Source organism: Somniosus microcephalus, chromosome 18 (genome assembly GCF_052327205.1).
Source record: "Somniosus microcephalus isolate GS21.2 chromosome 18, FLI_Smic_1.0, whole genome shotgun sequence".
Classification (NCBI taxonomy): Eukaryota; Metazoa; Chordata; class Chondrichthyes; order Squaliformes; family Somniosidae; genus Somniosus; species Somniosus microcephalus.
The window spans coordinates 24193762-24214258 of record NC_141004.1 but is presented as its reverse complement, the minus strand read 5'-3'; the positions used below and the strand labels follow the sequence as shown (position 1 = coordinate 24214258).

At 46.6% G+C, this 20497-nt stretch overlaps 2 protein-coding genes across 2 annotated transcripts in view; one reads left to right on the top strand and one right to left on the bottom strand.

The window, feature by feature from the left end:
• The window catches only part of LOC147105127 (decorin-like), a 143288-nt gene extending 135106 nt beyond the window's left edge, over positions 1 to 8182 (bottom strand). The window contains exon 1 of the mRNA XM_086011225.1: positions 8081 to 8182. Within this exon, the coding sequence (XP_085867351.1) occupies positions 8081 to 8096 (16 nt within the window). The 5' untranslated portion in view covers positions 8097 to 8182. The remainder of the gene's footprint in view (positions 1 to 8080) is intronic.
• Positions 8183 to 10039: 1857 nt separating this feature from the next.
• The window catches only part of LOC147105126 (lumican), a 40873-nt gene continuing 30415 nt past the window's right edge, over positions 10040 to 20497 (top strand). The window contains 4 exon segments of the mRNA XM_086011784.1: positions 10040 to 10070; positions 14130 to 14366; positions 16145 to 16276; positions 16279 to 16488. Of these exon segments, the coding sequence (XP_085867910.1) occupies positions 10040 to 10070; positions 14130 to 14366; positions 16145 to 16276; positions 16279 to 16488 (610 nt within the window).

Here is a 20497-nt window from a genome sequence, read left to right as displayed (position 1 = left end):
TCTCTCCCTCTTCGTCGTCCTCCTCAGAGTGGTCAAGACACTGGAACTGTTGCTTCAGCATGCCGATTGTCTGTTCAATGAGGTTCCTGGTGTCACTATGGCTCTCATTGTAGGCAAACTCAGCAGGAGTGTTGGAGTTACAGAGCGGTGTCATCAGCCAGATGCAGAGTGGATAACCCTTGTCCCCGAGGAGCCAGCCGCGAGCTTGATGTGGTGGTTGGAACAGGTCTGGGACACCAGCTTGGCACAGTATGAATGCCTCGTGGCTGCTGCCAGGATAACGGGCATTGACTGTGAGGATGCGCTGTCTGTGGTCGCACACCAACTGGCCGTTCAGAGAGTGGAAGCCTTTGTGGTTGCGGAAAACCTCTGCATTTTCACCCTGTTTGTCTCGGGTCATGGGGAATGAGATGTACTCCCTTTAAAAAAAAAACAACACAACCAAACTCATTTTGAGGCGTGGCAATGTTCTGCTTCTGCCACACTGATACTCCTGGTTATTCAAACTGTACATTACCCAAGCTGGAATGTCTGCCACGCGGGAATAACACATCAAGGGATGCAAATTAAATTGAATCAAAGAATCTGTCCAAGCTTTGCTTAGAGTTCATGGCATCACCTGAACCCTTGCTTTGTTACTGCCTTGAAACACATTTTCAGTTTTATGTTTTGGAAACCTAACCCATTCGAATCATATTTATAATAAAATCTTTAGAAATGCCTACCTGAGCAAAGTTTCCTAATTAAAATAGAGAATTATTGAATGGAGCTCTCTGTTAATAACATTTTATAATCTGACCACACCCATTTACAGCACTGTTCAGGAGTTAGTGAAGTAATGTTGGATACTCTTCTGGGAGAAATTTGAGACAATGAGTTATTTAAAGTTTTTTCCTTAAACTGGAAACAGAAATGCACCCAGAGAGGTTAAACTCAATACTGTCATTTCTTCCATCTCTTTTCATGCACGTTTTACCGATTATGTGCGGAAACCTGTTGAAGAAGCTTTATATTGCAATATGATTAAACTCAGACCTTGAGCGATCCAGGCTTTGAGAGTTTGTTTTTAAAAGACACAGTTCCAAAACTTGCTGACTGTGCTCAGATTCACAACCTATCTCCCAACGAATGTCGAAAGGAGAACTGAAATACAGCTTTAATAACAAGTTTAACTATCGAGGGGTTCCTTTGCCTGAAAGTAAGTGCCTTTCGTCTCCTTTATCTTCTATAATGTAAAAGAATTTGCTGAGCTTTGTTGCATTTCTTGAATTTAAATTAATTCAGATCAGAAGGTTATGGCTGTTTGCTAATTAATCCATTTTTGAAATAATTAATTATTTGGAAGTCAATCAAAGGTGTGATTAAGAAAGTCCACTGAGTAGAGTTTGACTTTGTAGTCTGCAATTCAAAGATCTGAAAACGCCACAGGGATGAATAATGCTTTGTTTTTTTTGCAACATGTAATAAATCCTTACAGAACCTCCTCATTAGTTTGATGGAAAATGTAAGTCAGATTATGGTTCCTCATACTGGAGAGCTTTTGAAGTGTAGATTGTAACCCTCTGCATGTTGGTGCACTTGAGAAAAACCTGTTTTAAATAAAGTCTCCCACCTTAATATCAAATCATGAGGTGAATCGCGTTGCACTGTAGAAAAAAAAAGGGGAAAAAAATGTTATATAAAAAAAACAGCTACGGATTTGGTTGGTTGCGTGATGGCAGACGGATGCCTCAATAAATTCCTTGACACCCTGTGATCTACTCTTGTCTTCATGAAGGGCACCAAATAAATTGCATTGGCGCCTGGCAATTCTGCAGTGATTAGTTAAAGCAGCCTCTGTTTACTTAGAATCCGCTCCAATGTGTGCCACCTTTTTACCCGCACTTGACTTGATAGTAGTAGTTTTCAGTCAGAATTGACCGTCGATAACTGAAGACAGATCTCCGAACTTAGTTAATCCCCACCACTTTAACATTTACTCTATAAAGCTTATGCTGTGGTGACTATGATTGTTCCCGTGAAGACACAATGTGGAAAAATAATTGTGTTGTTACTTATGACATCCAAATATTGTAAATACAAACTAATTTGTGTTAGACCCTACCTCTATTCTCACACAACTGTACTATTGAAAACATGTGAGACCTTCAAGGTTGCAATGTTTTGAATTAGTCACACCTCTTTGAAGATTATTTTTAAATTGCGTGCTAAAAAAAATTCAATCCAAAAAACTTCACTATTAAATCTGGTGTGATGATAATTTCAGAACAATTAGACTGATGCTTCTGAATTATAAGTTCCATATTGTGACAAGGTCATGTAAGTACAGAAGTTCTGGCTTCTGAAGGAAATCGAAAAATGCACTCCGGGATCATCCATTATTGGATGTGATTTTACTCAATGCTCAATTATCTTAAGCAGTCCTATCAGACTGAAACTGAATGATATCTGCCAAGTTCAGAGACCCGAGGAGCTCCAGAATAAGCCTCAGGCTCCGCTTTAAAATGCTAAATTAATTAGGTCTTGATGTCCTTCAATAAAAAGGACAATTGCAATTTGTAACTGGAGTTGCAGAAAGCTGGTGGCCCAGATGAGATTGAAAGTGAAAATGATGAAGGCCCTGAAATTCCAATGAAGAGGGTTGGCGGAAGAGGGGCAGGAATTTTTTGAGGGGAGTAGAACTTTGGACCAGGGATCTGCTCATGTTGCGCTCTGTTGGGTTTGCCGCCCTCTTCTGCTGCCAGAGAGAGATGCACCCAGCGACTGTCCGCTGCAGCCATGCAAATGCAGGGATTAGCAATGGATGATGATGTCGCCCCTCCTCAATCCGGTCATTTGTGCCCTTGACTCTGTCCACGCAAACTACGCCAGGATTAAAGTAGCAATTTCTCTGCTAATCCTAGTGAGGAAGGCAGAACTGGTTTCTTAAAGTGGAACTGCATGACTAAAGTCTTTCAAAAACTTCAGGTAGCTGTAACTTTTTTTTGCCTGGGGCAATCTTGAAAAAACCTTCAGACCACTCGGTGAGAAGTTCAAGTTGTTTTTGCAGCATCCTGAGAAAGTGCAGTTCCAGTAATGAAACTTCGGAAAAGTGCTTAAAGTGATGCATCAATCTTCATTTATCGACAGCATTATCTAAGTGAATTTAGAAACTAAAAGCTTTTGATATATATTACATTCTACATCGCACTGTATTCTATTAGTAAAAGAACTCCCAGCATTACAATGCTACCAGTTACATAATGCATATCTTCAATCCCAGTCATTACTATCCATAATAGCCCTTTAATTAAAGACCAGGGCCTAGGAATTCAGTTGCGTTCGCCAGCCGCTAACGCCATAAGAGGGGTAGATTTGCAGCGCTAGGCACTTAGCGCCCGGGCGCAGAACGATCTGCGCCTACGCCCAACTTCAGTTGACATTTAGCGCTGGCGCAAAGTGTTTGCGCCCGCTCAGCTGCGCGCGCAGCTTATGACGTCATTTCGTCGTGCAACGCTGTTTGTGCGCCCCAAACCGGAAATTCAGTGGCGCCCGGCCAATGTGGGTGTGGCGCTGTTAAGAACTGTGAAGTGGAACGCAACAGAGGCCCTGTGGGCCTCGGGGAGCGCTAATTAAAGGGCACTTACACTGACCTATAAAGCCCAGCCATTTTGCTGCAATGACTTCAGTGCTTTGGATTTCTGGACAGAGACCAAGGAACAGAGCTTACTGATTTGGGACAACATAGGAGAGGTATTTTTGGCTTCTGGCCAGAGCTTGGAAATTTGAATCATTGTGATTTAACTGTTTGCAAGTTTATTATGGAGGCTGTATGGGGTTCCAACCCTCAGTTCCAGCATTATGTGCGAAGGGCTCGCAGACGCTGTGTGAGAGGGCCAGCCATGCCTAGACGCAGAGGGGACATCAGGTGTCGGCAACGTAGGCCTTACCCACTCAGGGAATACCGGCAGCAGGTGTCCTATCTCACCATGACTGCCGCGCATTGTGTTAAGAGGCTGCGCTTCAGAAGGGAGGTGGTTGCAGAGATCTGCCAACTGCTTCACAGAGACCTGCGTCCACAGCTGATGTGCAGGACGTCTCTCTCGGTGGAAGTGAAGGTCACGGTGGCTCTGAACTTTTATGCAAGCGGCTCCTTCCAAGCCGCTGCTGGGGACATAGCGAACATCTCCCAGTTCGCCGCGCATCGCTGCATCCGGCAGGTCACCGATGCCCTTTTCGCAAGGAGACACCAATTCATCTCCTTCCCCATGACCCTAGAGAGGCAGGAGCAGCGTGCAGTCGGATTTGGCAGGATCGCGGACTTCCCCATGGTGCAGGGCGCCATTGACTGCACGCATGTGGCTATGCGGGCACCTATCGACAATGCCGAGAATTACCGCAACCGGAAGGGCTACCATTCCCTCAATGTACAGCTGGTGTGTCAATGCCCGCTTTCCAGGAAGCAGCCACGATGCATTTATCCTGCGCCAGACTACTGTGGCTGACATGTTCGAGGCACAGCCTCCACCAAGGGGATGGCTTATTGGGGACAAGGGCTACCCTTTGTGTACATGGCTCATGACCCCGCTCCGCGCGCCCAGGACCCCTGCGGAGGAGGCATACAACGAAAGCCATCAAGCCACAAGGAACATCATAGAGCAAACGATTGGCATCCTCAAGCAATGGTTCCGCTGCCTGGATCACTCCGGCGGATCTCTACAGTATTCGCCGGATAGAGTCTCCCAGTTCGTCGTCGTTTGCTGCATGCTGCACAACCTGGCTATCCGCAGGACTCAGGCACTGCCACCTGACGTAGCACCACCACCTCAGGAGGACGAGCAGGAGGACCATGAGGAGGAGGAGGAGGAGGAGGAGTACCAGCCCAGGAGGGGGCCACAAGGTCCAAGGGCCGTCCGCCGGCGGCTTATTGAACGACACTTCTAGGCCCCCTGTCAGGGAATGGCTTGTGGCAATGAACGCACCTGAATGCAGCCGCTCCGCAAGCCCTCAGCCGCTTAACGCAACAACCACTGGAAACATGACACCTGGACAAGCTGAATAAATAAAAAGCTTTATTTAACAAACTCAGGGCCCTTCCCACATGAAACAGAAAAACAGACAAGACCCCCAAAAAACAGTCACAAAAATATCTCACTCCCACAACCTGGGGAGGAATAACAAAACTTGCCCATCCAATTGGCCTTCATCCTCGGCCTTACCAAAATAAGCCCCCCCCACAACACAAACACCCCCATATAAAAAAAACCGTTGCCAACACACTCTACTGGGTGTGCCGAGAGGGCGAGTCCTTGTGCAGCCTTGTGCGGCCCCTGCCCGACCTGTTGCTCCGCCTCAACCTGGGCCCTGTGGGTGTTGCAAGGCTGGGGGAAGGCTCCTGAGGGGCAGAATGCGTGACGGCAGATGCCCTTGGGGGTCGGCCTAGACGAGGACCGGCCCTGGAGGGGCCGGCTGCTGACTGCTGCAGCTGTGGCTGGGCAGCATCAGTCTCTGCAGCAGCTCGTCGCACCTTGGCTGGGGGAGTTGCAGTGGCGGCTGCAGCAATGGGGGCAAGCTGGCTGATACCAGGCGCTCGCTGGTCGCCAGAGACACTGGCACTCGGCCGGGCTGGCAGTGCAGCAAGCGCAGCAATCTGGTGGAGGCCAGACCGCTGTGCTGCAGCAGGGCGGCGGGTGCCCTGGCGATGCTTCTGCGACACAGCGAGTGTGGCAGAAGTGAGTGCCCGAACTGCCCTGGTCTGTGCCTGCATCAGATCAGTGAGTGTCTGCACGGCACCACTCATGAACTCGCGACTCGCGTCCTGCGCTGCCGCGAGTTGCTGGACACCCCTGTCCTGCGCTGCCGCGAGTTGCTGGACACCCCTGGCCTGTGCTGCCGTGAGTTGTTCGACGCCCCTGGCCTGTGAGTCCCCGAAAGCGGCCACACTATGAGCCAGGGACTCAATGGCCTGAGGCAACTGTCCCACAACCCCCATGAACTCCTTGTGGCGGCGCTCAGAATCCGCGGACATTTCATCTAGGAGGCGCACCTCCTGGGCGAGGACCGTCTCCGGACTGGAGGCCGGACTCTCCCTCTGGGGAGAAGGCCGCCGTTCTGCCCGACCCTTCCCACGTGCCTGGACGCCACTGGGCCCAGGAACTGGCCTCCCCTGCAACACTTGCCCCCTCTGGGGAGAAGGCCGCCGTTCTGCCCGACCCTTCCCACGTGCCTGGACGCCACTGGGCCCAGGAACTGGCCTCCCCTGCAACACTTGCCCCCTCTGGGGAGAAGGCCGCCATTCTGCCCGACCCTTCCCACGTGCCTGGACGCCACTGGGCCCAGGAACTATACCCCCCTGCAGCACTTCCCCCTGGCTCTCCTCCAGGCAAGACGTCTCCCCTCCATTGCCATCCCCTGGCGCGGATGAGGCTTCGCCCGATGTGCCGCCTTCCTGTTGGTCCTCATCGTCCTCCTCTTCCGAGGGACTGGCACTCTCAGCTTCAAGGACCTCCTCCTCACCAGCTGAAAGCAGGAAGGCACAAGAGTAGCTTTAGAGTGAGGACAGGGCATCAGCGAGGGAGGCATGAGTGGTGGCATTCAGCGCATTGGTCGGACAGTGGCAAAGGATGTAGATCTGATGCGCTAGGGGAACGAGAGAGGTCCAAACGGTCATGTCCTTACCATTGGGTCGCAGCACAGGGTCGGCATCTCCAATGGCAACAGGGCCAGTCACCCGGCCACGCATGAGTCGAGCCACGCTCTCCTCCAGCTCACTGAGCTCCTGGAACTGGGCACGGCCTCCCCCGGTGACATTCTGGCTCTTCAAATTCCGGGCCATCTTGGCCTGCAAGAGAAAGGACAGCCTCTAAGTACATTGTGGTGGCCTGTTGCTGTGTGCACTGCCTCCCATGGTGGAATAGCTTGGCCAGTGTGGTGGCCTGTTGTTGTGTGCACTGCCTCCCATGGTCGAATAGCTTGGCCAGTGTGGTGCCCTGTTGTTGTGTGCACTGCCTCCCATGGTGGAATAGCTTGGCCAGTGTGGTGGCCTGTTATTGTGTGCACTGCCTCCCATGGTCGAATAGCTTGGCCAGTGTGTTAAGTGCAGAAAGTGCTATTGAGGATCATGCCAGTGCCATAGCTGCGGGAGGAGGGCTGGCCATTAGGCCTTTGAGGTCCCTTTGCCCATAATGTGAGGTGCACATGCAAGGATGAGGAGGACACTGAAAAGGGTACTCACCTTGACCATCCGAGTGAGGTCGTTGTACTTCTTGCGGCATTGGTCACCAGTCCTGGGGACATCGCTGTTGACTGACACCCTGTGGGCGATTTTCCTCCAGGCTCTCCTGTACTGCCTCCTGGGAGCCTTCTTGCCACTGTCCGGGCACAAGATCTCTTTGTACCTTTCCAACCCCCTAACCAGCACCCTGAAAGCATGCTGGGAGAAGCGCTGCGCTCGTTCACGGGCCTTCTCCATGGCTTCAGGTGCTATTTGGGTCCGCCAGCAGTGTTCAGGCCTAGCTGCAGGGCTCCACTATCCAGGGCGTGGCTGCAGACCAAGTCGACCCTTCCCCCTTTAAGAGCTGGCCGGCGTCAGGGTGTCTGCTGTCAATCAAAACATGACCGCACCTGCGCTGCGCCCGGCCTCGGCGTTATCAGTCCGCACCGCCGGCTTGGCGCCTAAAGATAGGAGTGCAACGCCAGTTTCAGCGCGCGCCCAAACTCTTGGCCAAATCTACTGAATTTCGGCGAACTGACCTGCACTTTCCGGCGGGCGCTAACTTTAGCGACCGCCCGACTTTACCGCCCCAAAAGTGGCTATACTGAATTTCTAGGCCCAGGTTTATTCTCTCTTGCAATAGGTCAAATGACTTGAATTGGAAACAGCAACTTAAATCTAGACATGAAATAGTTTCAGATTATGACCAGGACCTCTTGTGATCCAGCTCCTCTTTACTTGAGGCCCTCAGCAGATAGGCTGCTTCATATATTTTTTGGGGTCTGTATTCACAGTCCTTTGAGTCTGGGATGTTGCTGGAGCCACATATTGGCCCAGAAATTAGGTTCGGGGGCTTGCCGCGCGTGCAAGCCCCCGATGTGCACTTACCCGGCGCGCCTGCCATTCTGCTCCCGGGACGCTTGCAATTCCTGTTTTCAGTTGATTACTCCCGGGTAGCGTCTGACATCACGCCACCCAGGAGTGCAGCCAGCGCGAAGCCTCGAGCACGGAGTCTAAGTTAGACACGCCCCTTGAGGGCTCCTTACCATAGGCCATGCCCCCAATTTTTAACACAAGCTGCAAAGCAATTTTACATGCAGAGCAGCATTTTAAATACATTTTTTGTATTTTTATTAATCTTTAGGTAACTTTTATAAAGTTTTAAATATTTTTACATTATTTTGAAGAATGTAAAGTAGTTTTAAACAGAATTAAAGCATAGTTATTTTGATGAGCCGGCTGGGATCACGTGGGCACTGGGCAACCAATGGGAGGTTGCAAAAGTTCATTCATAAGTTTGATAGTAAGAACTGCCAAACTCATGAAAACTCAGGGTGCCCAAAACAGCACTTAAACTACAAATAACAGTTAAAAAAAATCCCACTAAATAAATGAACTATGAATAACTGTAAAAAACTATTTTAAACAATTAATCAAATTTTTGAAAAAAGTAATTTTTTAACAAATCGGGTCTAAAAATATACTTACCTTGTTGTAAATTCTTTAAAAATAATAAACCTGTGGAAAAAAAATTCTAAATTGTATTAATAGACCACTTACCTGTAAAACGAAGTACTTACATCTGGTTTTTTCCAAGCGTAAAAACCGGAGGCCTTTACGCACGGGCAACTCTTTACAAAAAAAGGAATTTCAGCGTGCACGCGCTGCCTGAAACATCGCACGCGTTCCGCCTCTTAACCCCTTGGTTCAGAGGACAGGAAATGCCGGTTTTCAGCGCATGCGCTGTGCATCCTGAAAACCGGCACTTCCATCGGGCCCACGCATGAGTACCCCGTCCGTACTCACGCGTTGGGACCCGAATTACTGGGCCAATAAAAGATAATGTTAGATAGATAATATTGGGATTGTGGCTCTTGACAGAAAGTTAATGAGTATCTCTGGTAGAACAAAGAATCACAAATGTTTGCAGATACAAAATCCAAATTTCTGCTCCTACAAATTATCCTCATGTTTACAATGTCAGCAGAACCCCTCAATTCAGTTAGTTCCACTATTCTACATATTTCTGGAGGCTCCCCTGATGGTTCAACCAGTTTATCCTGTGAGTAGCTGATCTATAATCCCAAGTCTACATTGAGTTTGCTGATCCCATTGATTTGGACTGGTGAGGGGAAAATCACTCCTGATTAATATCCAGTGGCCCTTGCGAGAAGGACAATTTTTAAAAATTCATTCTTGGAATGTGTGGGCGTCGCTGGCAAGGCCAGCATTTATTGTCCATCCCTAGCTGCCTCTTGAGAAGGTGGTGGTGAACCTCATCATAGCAGCTTGTTACAACTGAGTGTCTTGCTCGGCCATTTCAGGCAGCAGCTAAGAGTCAACCACATTGCTGTGGGTCCAGTCACATACAACAACAACAAAGCAACTTGTATTTATATAGCGCCTTTAACATAGTAAAACATCCCAAGGCGCTTCATAGGAGTATTAAAAGACCAAAAATTTGACACATAAGCCACATAAGGAGAAATTATGACCAAAAGCTTGGTCAAAGAGGTAGGTTTTAAGGAGCGTCTTAAAGGAGGAAAGAGAGGTAGTGAGGTTTAGCCAGGGAATTCCAGAGCTTAGGGCCTAGGCAACAGAAGGCACAGGGCAGACCAGGTAGGGATGGCAGATTTCGTTCCCTAAAGGACATTAGTGAACCAGATGGGTTTTTACAGCAATCCAGTAGTTTATGGTCACCATTACTGATACCAGCTTTTTAGTACAGATTTATTTCATGAACTGAATTTAAATTCCCCAGCTGCCGCGATAGGATTTGAACTCACGTCTGACCGGATCATTAGGCCAGGCCTCTCCACTATGCCACCGTAGCCCTGAATTATGAGGATGTCAGTTGAGGACAGCAGCCTGTTTGTCTGTAATGCCCCATATGACCAAATAACCTGCTGACACTCACTGTCAAGGCTCAAAAATGAATAATAGTCACTTGAGAGTTGCTACACTGCTACCGGCAGTCATGGAATCATACCCCAGCTAGGAGTCAAGAGTTCAGGAGGGAATGTGAAAAATAAATATATTTGTTATGTAACTTTGGCTTTATAAATAGAGGCATAAGTAAGGAAGTTATGCTAAACCTTTATCAAAAGCTGGTTAGGCCCCAGCTGTAGTATTGTGGCCAGTTCTGGGCCCCGCACTTTAGGAAGGATGTCAAGGCCTGAGAGAGGGTGCAGAGAATATTTACTAGAATGGTACCAGGGATGAAAGACTTCAGTTATGTGGAGAGACTAGAGAAACTGGGGTTGTTCTCCTTAGAGCAGAGAAGGTTAAGGAGGTGTTCAAAATCATTAACGGTTTTGATAGAGTAAATAAGGAGAAGCTGTTTCCAGTGGCAGGAGGGTCGGTAACCAGAGGGCACAGATTTAAGGCTATTGGCAAAAGAACCAGAGGCGACATGAGGAAAAAAAAATTACACAGCGAGTTGTTATGATCTGGAGTGCACTGCCCGAAAGGGTGGTGGAAGCAAATTCAATAATATCTTTCAAAAGGAAATTGGATAAATACTTGAAGGGGAAACATTTACAGGGCTATGGGAAAAGAGCAGTGGAATGGGACTAATGGGATAGATCTTTCAAAGAGCCGGCATCAGCACGATGGGCCGAATGGTCTCCTTCTGTGCTGTATCAATCTATGATTCTATGCAGTACAATGTTTTTGTAATAGTTACTTGCATTTCTTTACAGAATTACAATATCTCCCAGCACCTTTTCCAAGGACCTACTGATCCTATGGATTCTATAGAATGACTGTCAGATTTGTTCACATCCCAATAACTTTAGTCTTTACTGTACCTTGTGCAGGTGGCTATCCTGGCTACAGTGAGATACCTTGTGCAGGTGGCTATCCTGGCTACGGTGGGATACCTTGTGCAGGTGGCTATCCTGGCTACGGTGGGATACATAAGAACATAAGAACATAAGAAGTAGGAGCAGGAGTAGGCCATACGGCCCCTCGGGCCTGCTCCGCCATTCAATAGGATCATGGCTGATATGAACTTAGACTCACGTCCACTTCCCTGCCCTCTCCCCATAACCCCTTATTCCCTTATCTGCTAGGAAACTGTCTATCTCCGTTTTAAATTTATTTAATGTCACAGCTTCCACAACTCTCTGAGGTAGTAAATTCCATAGATTTACTACCCTCTGAGTGAAGGCGTTTCTCCTCATCTCAGTTTTGAAAGGGCAGCCCCTTATTCTAAGATTATGCCCCCTAGTTCTAGTCTCACCCATCAGTGGAAACATCCTCACTGCATCCACCCGATCAAGCCCCCTCACAATCTTATATGTTTCGATAAGATCGTCTCTCATTCTTCTGAATTCCAATGAGTAGAGGCCCAACCTACTCAACCTTTCCTCATAAGTCAACCCCCTCATCTCCGGAATCAACCGAGTGAACCTTCTCTGAACTGCCTCGAGAGCAAGTATGTCTTTTTTTAAATATGGAAACCAAAACTGTACGCAGTATTCCAGGTGTGGCCTCACCAGTACCCTGTATAACTGCAGCAAGACTTCCCTGCTTTTATACTCCATCCCCCTTACAATAAAAGCCAAGATTCCATTGGCCTTCCTGATCACCTGCTGTACCTGCATACTAACCTTCTGTGTTTCATGCACCAGGACCCCCAGATCCCTTTGTACTATAACACTTTGCAGTTTCTCTCCATTTAGATAATAACTTACTCTTTGATTTTTTCTGCCAAAGTGCATAACCTCACACTTTCCAACATTATATTCCATCTGCCAAATTTTTGTCCACTCACTTAGCCTGTCTATGTCCTTTTGCAGGTTTTTTATGTCCTCCTCACTCACTACTTTCCCTCCTATCTTTGTATCGTCGGCAAACTTGGATACATTGCACTTGGTCCCCTCCTCCAAATCATTAATATAGATTATAAAGAGTTGGGGTCCCAGCACCGACCCCTGCGGAACACCACTAGTTACTGATTGCCAACCAGAGAATGAACCATTTATCCCAAGTCTCTGCTTTCTGTTAGATAGCCAATCCTCCACCCATGCCAGTATATTACCCCCAATCCCGTGATTTTTTATCTTGTGCAGTAATCTTTTGTGTGGCACCTTGTCAAATGCCTTTTGGAAGTCCAAATACACCACATCCACTGGTTCCCCTTTATCCACCCTATTTGTTACGTCCTCAAAGAATTCGAGCAAATTTGTCAAACACGACTTCCCCTTCGTAAAACCATGCTGACTCTGTCCGATTAAATTATGCTTATCCAAATGTCCTGTTACTGCTTCCTTAATAATCGACTCCAACATTTTACCAACCACAGATGTTAGGCTAACTGGTCTATAGTTTCCAGCCTTTTGTCTGCCTCCCTTTTTAAATAAGGGCGTTACATTAGCAGTTTTCCAATCTGCTGGGACCTTTCCTGAATCCAGGGAGTTTTGGAAAATTACCACCAATGCATCCACAATCCCCACCGCTACTTCTCTCAAGACCCTAGGATGTAAGCCATCAGGTCCAGGGGATTTATCCGCCGTTAGTCCCATTATCTTACCGAGTACCACCTCCTTAGTGATTTTAATCGTGTTTAGCTCCTCCCCCCCTATAGCCCCCTGTTTGTCCAGTGTTGGGATATTTTTAGTGTCCTCTACTGTAAAGACGGATACAAAATATTTGTTCAGCATTTCTGCCATCTCCATGTTCCCCACCACTAATTTCCCAGTCTCGTCCTCTAAGGGACCAACATTCACTTTAGCCACACTTTTTCTTTTATATAACTGTAGAAACTCTTGCTATCTGTTTTTATATTTTTTGCTAGTTTACTTTCATAATCTATCTTCCCTTTCTTAATTAATCTTTTAGTTCTTCTTTGCTGGCTTTTAAATGATTCCCAATCTTCTATCCTCCCACTAGATTTGGCTACTTTATATGCCCTTGTTTTCAGTCGGATACTATCCTTTATTACTTTACTTAGCCACGGATGGCTGTCTTTTCTTTTACGCCCCTTTTTCCTCACTGGAATATATTTTTCTTGAAAGTTGTGAAATATCTCCTTGAATGTACACCACTGCTCATGTACCGTCTTACACTTTAATCTATTTTCCCAGTCCACTTTAGTCAACTCTGCTCTCATACCTTCATAGTCTCCTTTATTTAAGCTTAGTACGCTGGTTTGAGATCCAACTCTCTCACCCACACCAGTCTTTGAGCCACGCATTTAATTCTCTGATTTTATTTACCCTAGCCAAATTTGCTCGTGGCTCAGGTAGTAATCCAGAGGTTATTACCCTTGTGGTTCTGCTTTTTAATTTGGCCCCTAGCTGCTCATACTCCCTCAGCAGAACCTCTTTCCTTGTCCTATCTATGTCGTTGGTACCAACATGGACCATGACAGCTGGATCCTCCCCCTCCCACTCCAAGTTTCTCTCCAGCCCAGAGGAGATGTCCTTAACCCTGGCACCGGGCAGGCAACACAGCCTTCGGGACTCTCGCTCTCGGCTGCAAAGAACCCTATCCCCCTAATGATACTATCCCCTACCACTACAACATTTCTTTTTACTCCCCCCACTTGAATGGCCCCTCATTCCATGGTGCTGTGGCCAGGTTGCTCATCCTCCCTGCAGTCCCTGTTCCCGTCCTCACAGGGAGTAAGAGCCTCGAACCTGTTGGACAAGAGCAAGGGCTGCAGCTCCTCCAACACTACCTCCTGGATCCCCATACCTGCCTCACTCATAGTCACACCTTCCTGTCCCTGACCACGGAATACATCTGAATTAGTTAATCTAATTGGTGTGACTACTTCCTGGAACACAGAGTCCAGATAACTCTCCCCCTCCCTGATGTGTCGCAGTGTTTGAAGCTCGGACTCCAGCTCATCAACATGGAGCCGGAGTTCCTCGAGCAGCCAACACTTACTGCAAATGTGATCACTGTGAACATCAATGGTGTCCACCAGCTCCCATATATTGCAGCAGTAACACATCACCTGCAGGTGGCTATCCTGGCTACGGTGGGATACCAGTTTTATTTAATAATGAAGAGGGAGATCCCACAGTGTTGTCGCTCAGTAGAAGAGTCACTTCTGCCTACTTCAGATACCTTTGTATTGAAGACTGTCCTTTAGAATGTGACTGTCTGATTCATTGGCCCACTGCAATGTATTACGATAACAGGGCACTGCTGTATGTACCAATTATGCTTTTTTAAAATTCGTTTATGGGTTCTGGGCATCGCTGGCAAGGCCAGCATTCAGTGCCCATCCCTAATTGCCCTTGAGAAGGTGATGGTGAGCCACCTTCTTGAACCGCTGCAGTCCATGTGGTGAAGGTACTCCCACAGTGCTGTTAGGTAGGGAGTTCCAGGATTTTGACCCAGCGACGATGAAGGATCGGCGATATACTTCTATGTCAGGATGGTGTGTGACTTGGAGGGGAACTTGGAGGTGGTGGTGTTCCCATGCACCTGCTGCCCTTGTCCTACCAGGTGGAAAAGGTCGCGGGTTTGGGAGGTGCTGCCGAAGTAACCTTGGTGAGTTGCTGCAGTGCATCTTGTAGATGGTACACACTGCAGCCACGGTACGCCGGTGGTGGAGGGAGTGAATGTTTAAGGTGGTGGATGGGGTGCCAATCAAGTGGGCTGCTTTGTCCTGGATGGTGTCGAGCTTCTTGAGTGTTGTTGGAGCTGCACTCATCCAGGCAAGTGGAGAGTATTCCATCACACTCCTTACTTGTGCTTTATAGATGGTGGAAAGGCTTTGGGGAGTCAGGAGATGAGACACTCATTGCAGAATGCCTAGCCTCTGACCTGCTCTTGTTGCCACAGTATTTATGTGGCTGGTCCAGTTAAGTTTCTGATCAATGGTGACCCCCAGGATATTGATGGTGGGGGATTCGGCGATGGTAATGCCGTTGAATGTCAAGGGGAGGTGGTTAGACTCTCGCTTGTTGGAGGTAGTCATTGCCTGGCACTTCTGTGGCGTGAATGTTACCTGCCACTTATCAGCCCAAGCCTGAACGTTGTCCAGGTCTTGTTGCATGCGGGCATGGACTGCTTCATTATCTGAGGGGCTGCGACTGGCACTGAACACTGTGCAGTCATCAGCGAACATCCCCATTTCTGACCATGTGTTGGGGGGAAGGTCATTGATGAAGCAGCTGAAGAAAGTTGGGCCTAGGACACTGTCCTGAGGAACTCCTGCAGCGATGTCCTGGGGCTGTGATGATTGACCCTCAACCACCACAAACATCTTCCTTTGTGCTAGGTATGACTCCAGCCAGTGGAGCGTTTTCCCCCCGATTCCCATTGACTTCAGTTTTACTAGAGTTCCTTGATGCCACACTCGGTCAAATGCTGCCTTGATGTCAAGGGCAGTCACTCTCACCTCACCTCTGGAATTCAGCTCCTTTGACCATGTTTGGACCAAGGCTGTAATGAAGTCGGAATCACGTGGTCTTGGCGGAGACCCAAACTGGGCATCAGTGAGCAGGTTATTGGGGAGTAAGTGCCGCTTGATTGCACTGTCGATGACACTTTCCATCACTTTGCCGATTATTGAGAGTAAACTGATGGGGTGGTAATTGGCCAGGTTGGATTTGTCCTGCTTTTTGTGGACAGGACATACCTGGGCAGTTTTCCACATTGTCAGATAGATGCCAGTGTTGTAGCTGTACTGGAACAGCTTGGCTAGAGGCGCGGCTAGTTCTGGAGCACAAGTCTTCAGCACGACAGCTGGGATGTTGTAGGGGCCCATAGCCTTTGCTGTATCCAGTGCACTCAGCCGTTTCTTGATATCACGTGGAGTGAAGCGAATTGGCTGAAGACTGGCTTCTGTGATGGTGGGGACCTCAGGAGTAGGCCGATATGGATCATCCACTCGGCACTTCTGGCTGAAGATGGTTGCAAATGCTTCAGCCTTGCCTTTTGCACTCACATGCTGGGCTCCACTATCATTGAGGATGGGGATATTCATGTTCATGTTGCCATTTTGAACCCAGTATCTCTACATCCAAGGCAATTAAGGGGTTTTCAAGAACATGACTGACCTAAAATGGATGATCTTGGATAGAAATAAAATTTGCAGTAAGAATATTGGAAGAGATGTTTGGATAGTCTTAACCATTTTGAAAATCTGTAAATGAATTACAATAACTTGATAGAGGCACCAGCACCACTACATGGCAGCTTATAACAGCGGAGACAGGCATACAATAGAATTACAAAGCCCTCCCCAGAACCATTTGAAAACCTGGAGAATTTAGTGATGTTGCTGCTTCATGGCAATCAACTGACAGCAATCGATGGAGGTGATATGAAAGGTGAAATTTATTTGTTTAGCATTCATTTATTACAGAATTTACTTCACTATTAATAGAACGTGTAGGAGGCTGTTTTCACGAGTAAATGGACTTTTCCAACAAAAAGAAATGCTCTTAATTGAAATTGCTCTCATCAATAATTGACTATTCCATTGCTGTTGATAAATGAAAATGAATTAGGTAAGCCATATGTTTTAAATAGAATACCCGGTACAGGCATTCACAAATCAAATATCATCTAGGCACCTGCCAGTTAAACTAATTACAGAAATGTTAGAATCAACTAATGTCCAAGCACTGTACAACTTCATGGGATCTGAATGGCACTCAGATTTAAAGTTAGTCAGCATCACAGTAATTATATTATTGCAAATACAAATCCAAGTAATTGGAAGAAGCAGCAGTATTAAGGTTTACATAAGAACATAAGAAATAAGAGCAGGAATCGGCCATTCGGCCCATCGAGCCTCCACCGCCATTCAATAGGATCATGGCTGATCTTTTAGCTCAAACTCCACTTTCCCGCCCTATCCCCATATCCCTTGATTCCCTAACTCTCCAAAAATCTATCGATCTCTGCCTTGTATCTACTCAACGACTGAGCCTCCACAGTTCTCTGGTGATGGGGCGGTAATTGGCCGGGTTGGATTTGTCCTGCTTTTTGTGGACAGGACATCGCTGGGCAGTTTTCCACATTGTCAGATAGATGCCAGTGTTGTAGCTGTACTGGAACAGTTTGGCTAGAGGCACGGCTAGTTCTGGAGCACAAGTCTTCAGCACGCTAGCCGGGATGTTGTCGGGGCCCATAGCTGTATCCAGTGCACTCAAACTTCACTTTCCCGCCCTATCCCCATATCCCTTGATTCCCTAACTCTCCAAAAATCTATTGATCTCTGTCTTGTATCTACTCAACGACTGAGCCTCCACAGTTCTCTGGGGGGAGAGGATTCCAAAGTTTCACAACCCTTTGAGTGAAGAAATTTCTCCTCATCTCAGTCATAAATGGCCGACCCCTTATCCTGAGAGCAAGGTGGGCTGATTAATGTGTGTTCTCAGCAGCAAGCCAGTTTTCATAATGAGACTGAATGCCCAGATTTTCCTCACCACGTTGCCTGATTTCTGGGTGGATAGGGTCCGAAAAGTCCCTGGACTTCTGCTTACTTTGAAACGCCATGGAATTTTGCGTACTTTGCACCCGAACATATCCTCCAGTCAGTGGGACAGAACAGATGGACGGTCGTCGACCTGAAACGTTAACTCTGTTTCTCTCTCCACAGACGCTGCCTGGCCTGCTGAGTGTTTCCAGCATCCACAGTATTTGGCTTTTGTCTTAATATTTCTATAGTGAACAAGAAGGCAAGGGTAGAGTCATTCGGAAATAACATCCTGCAAAATGGCTGCTGACTTTCCCACAATAGGACTAAAAATAAAACAGAAAATGATTTGAAATTTGAACCACTTGTGCTTTCGGTACTCATGAGAAACTGTGAAAATATAACATAACGGCAGAGTAACAGTAGGCATGAACAGTACACAGTCATTACATAGGAACATAAGAAATAGGAGCTGGAGTTGGCCATTTGTCCCATTGAGCCTGCTCCACCATTCAGCTAGATCATGGGTGATCTTTTACCTCAACTCCACCTTCCCGCACTATCCCCATATCCCTTAAATTCCCTTCGTTCCCAAAAATTTATCGACCTCCGTCTTGAATATACTCAACAACGGAGCATCCACAGCTCTCTGGGGCAGAGAATTCCAAAGATTCACAACCCTTTGAGTGAAGAAATTTCTCCTCATCTCAGTCCTAAATGGCCGACCCCTTATCCTGAGAGCAAGGTGGGCTGATTAAGTAGATTGGGAGAGGACAGAAAGTGGATTCGCAGCAACTGCAAGAGACCCTACAAAAATCTTCTATATTGCAAGCAGAGGGATGGATTGAAGCAGCAAAGGCAAAAAGGACAAGGCGGCAGAACACAGCAGAACTTTAAACTGTAACAGTTAAATATTCTGAGCTGCCACGAGACCTTGTTAAAACAGTTAACGAAGTCTTTTAGTAATGGTGATCTCGATCCGATTACTCTACCATTACAGTTGCTGCAGGACACATGGGGGTTTGGATTTCTGGTCAGTTCAAACAAGCGATGCCCATTTTCTTCAATGTTCTACTTGCATGTGTTGTTGAATTAAAATGGCACTACAGCTAATTCCCTGGCTGTAGATCTTAAGCATGAGTTAACACCAGTCTCTTCCACTCGACCTGTTTATGGTTAGCTGCTAAGCCTCTTTCCAGACAGTAACATATTCTAGAAGGTTCTTCTTCACAGTACTTGGCTAGGTTATTCTTGGCTTTCTATAGTTCCCTCTTCCATATGAGTACTATTTCAGCGCATACTGGGGTATTCTGCATCCTTGGCAAGCAAGCAACCAACCAAGGAGCTTTTGCTTCACAACTTGGCTTACTAACAGTGGTTTTGTTCTTTTTCTGACTTTCCGGTTCTACACGTTATCTGTACAGCTGATCCTGAGTATTTTGAAGAGGCATTTGATGCCAAAAGTGTCAAAGCTTTTCTGTGTAGACTTTGTCATTGTCCAGAGTTCAGTGCCATAGGCAAAGTGGATGAAACGTTGCTTTGTACAGTTTGATCTTTGTTTTGCAGTAGAGTTTGCTATTTCTGCAGATGTTACTTAGTTTGTCAAAAGCGGTACCTGTTTTGCCAAAATTAGCTGTTGACTCTCTTCCAATAATAGCATTGCTGCATATGGTATTTACACAATAGATGGAGGTCTATGTTCTGTCTCTCTAAGCTTGATGTTAAAATTGGTATCAGCTATTCCAATTGTCATGATTTTTTTTTCTCCTGAGATATTTTTAATCCAACTCATTGCCCAATTTGTTAATGATGTCTGTTTTCCTTTATATTTCTGGCAATAGTGCTATATCAACACAAAATCTAGATCTCCCAGTGTTTGCTCCATCATTTCTCACGCACGTTATCTGATCTCCAACCACTCTAAATATCAGACTCACTAGATACACCCCTGATTTAATTTTAACCACCTAATGCCCTGTCTTCCACCTTAACAAATTATCCCATTCCAATACAGAGTTCCTTAATGATACTTCTTCCTTTCTGAGGAAATCTGTAATAGTGTAAAATTACCACAGGCTATCAAAGAGTTTTATAAAATAGATGTTACTGATAAAGTTGGTATGTTGTTTATTCATAGTTTTGCCAGGTTATGAAAAAATGTCAATGTTTTCATTATGTGGCTCTGGGTTGCTATTAATGACTGAATAATGAGTCAGATTACAGGCAAAAGGGTCACTTTAGACTACTGGGAACACACTGGAGCCAAAGCAAAATAATGTTTATACTTAGATGGCTTATTCACCACATTAATATAACTAGGATCACAGGTCATTGCCAGAATAGAGTCTGTGAGCCTAATCCCATTAGCTTGGTTAATTCACAACTGTTTTCTTTCCGTTCTCCTGTTTTTGCTTCCTCTCATTTTCTTCTTACCCTTTTTGAAGGGAGTGACTCGTGCTAAACCATAGTTCCAGCAGCAATGGCAGCAGCTCTCCAGCACCTTGTCGAAATGACCGCTCATGTAGAAGACTAGGTAGTGAGCGTCTGCTGCCTACCCAATCTTGGAGGATATCATGTTTGAACCTGTCCTTATCGTGACCAGGTATCCACACACGGTAAAGGCCATCAAGAGTGGGAACCATTGCCGATTTCTTTTGTCAGTTTGGCGCTGTGGTAGCACTCTTGCCCGAGTCACAAAGTTAGAGGTTCAAACACCACTCTAGGACTTGGATAAGTAATCTAGGCTGACACTGAGGGAGTGCTGCATTGTTAGAGGTGCTCTCTTTTGGATAAGGTCTGTCTAGGTGGATGTAAAAAACCCAAGAGCACTATTTTCGATGAAGAGCAGGGGAGATTCTCCTGATGTTCTACCTAACATTTATCCCTCAACCAATAAAACAGATTCACTTGCCATT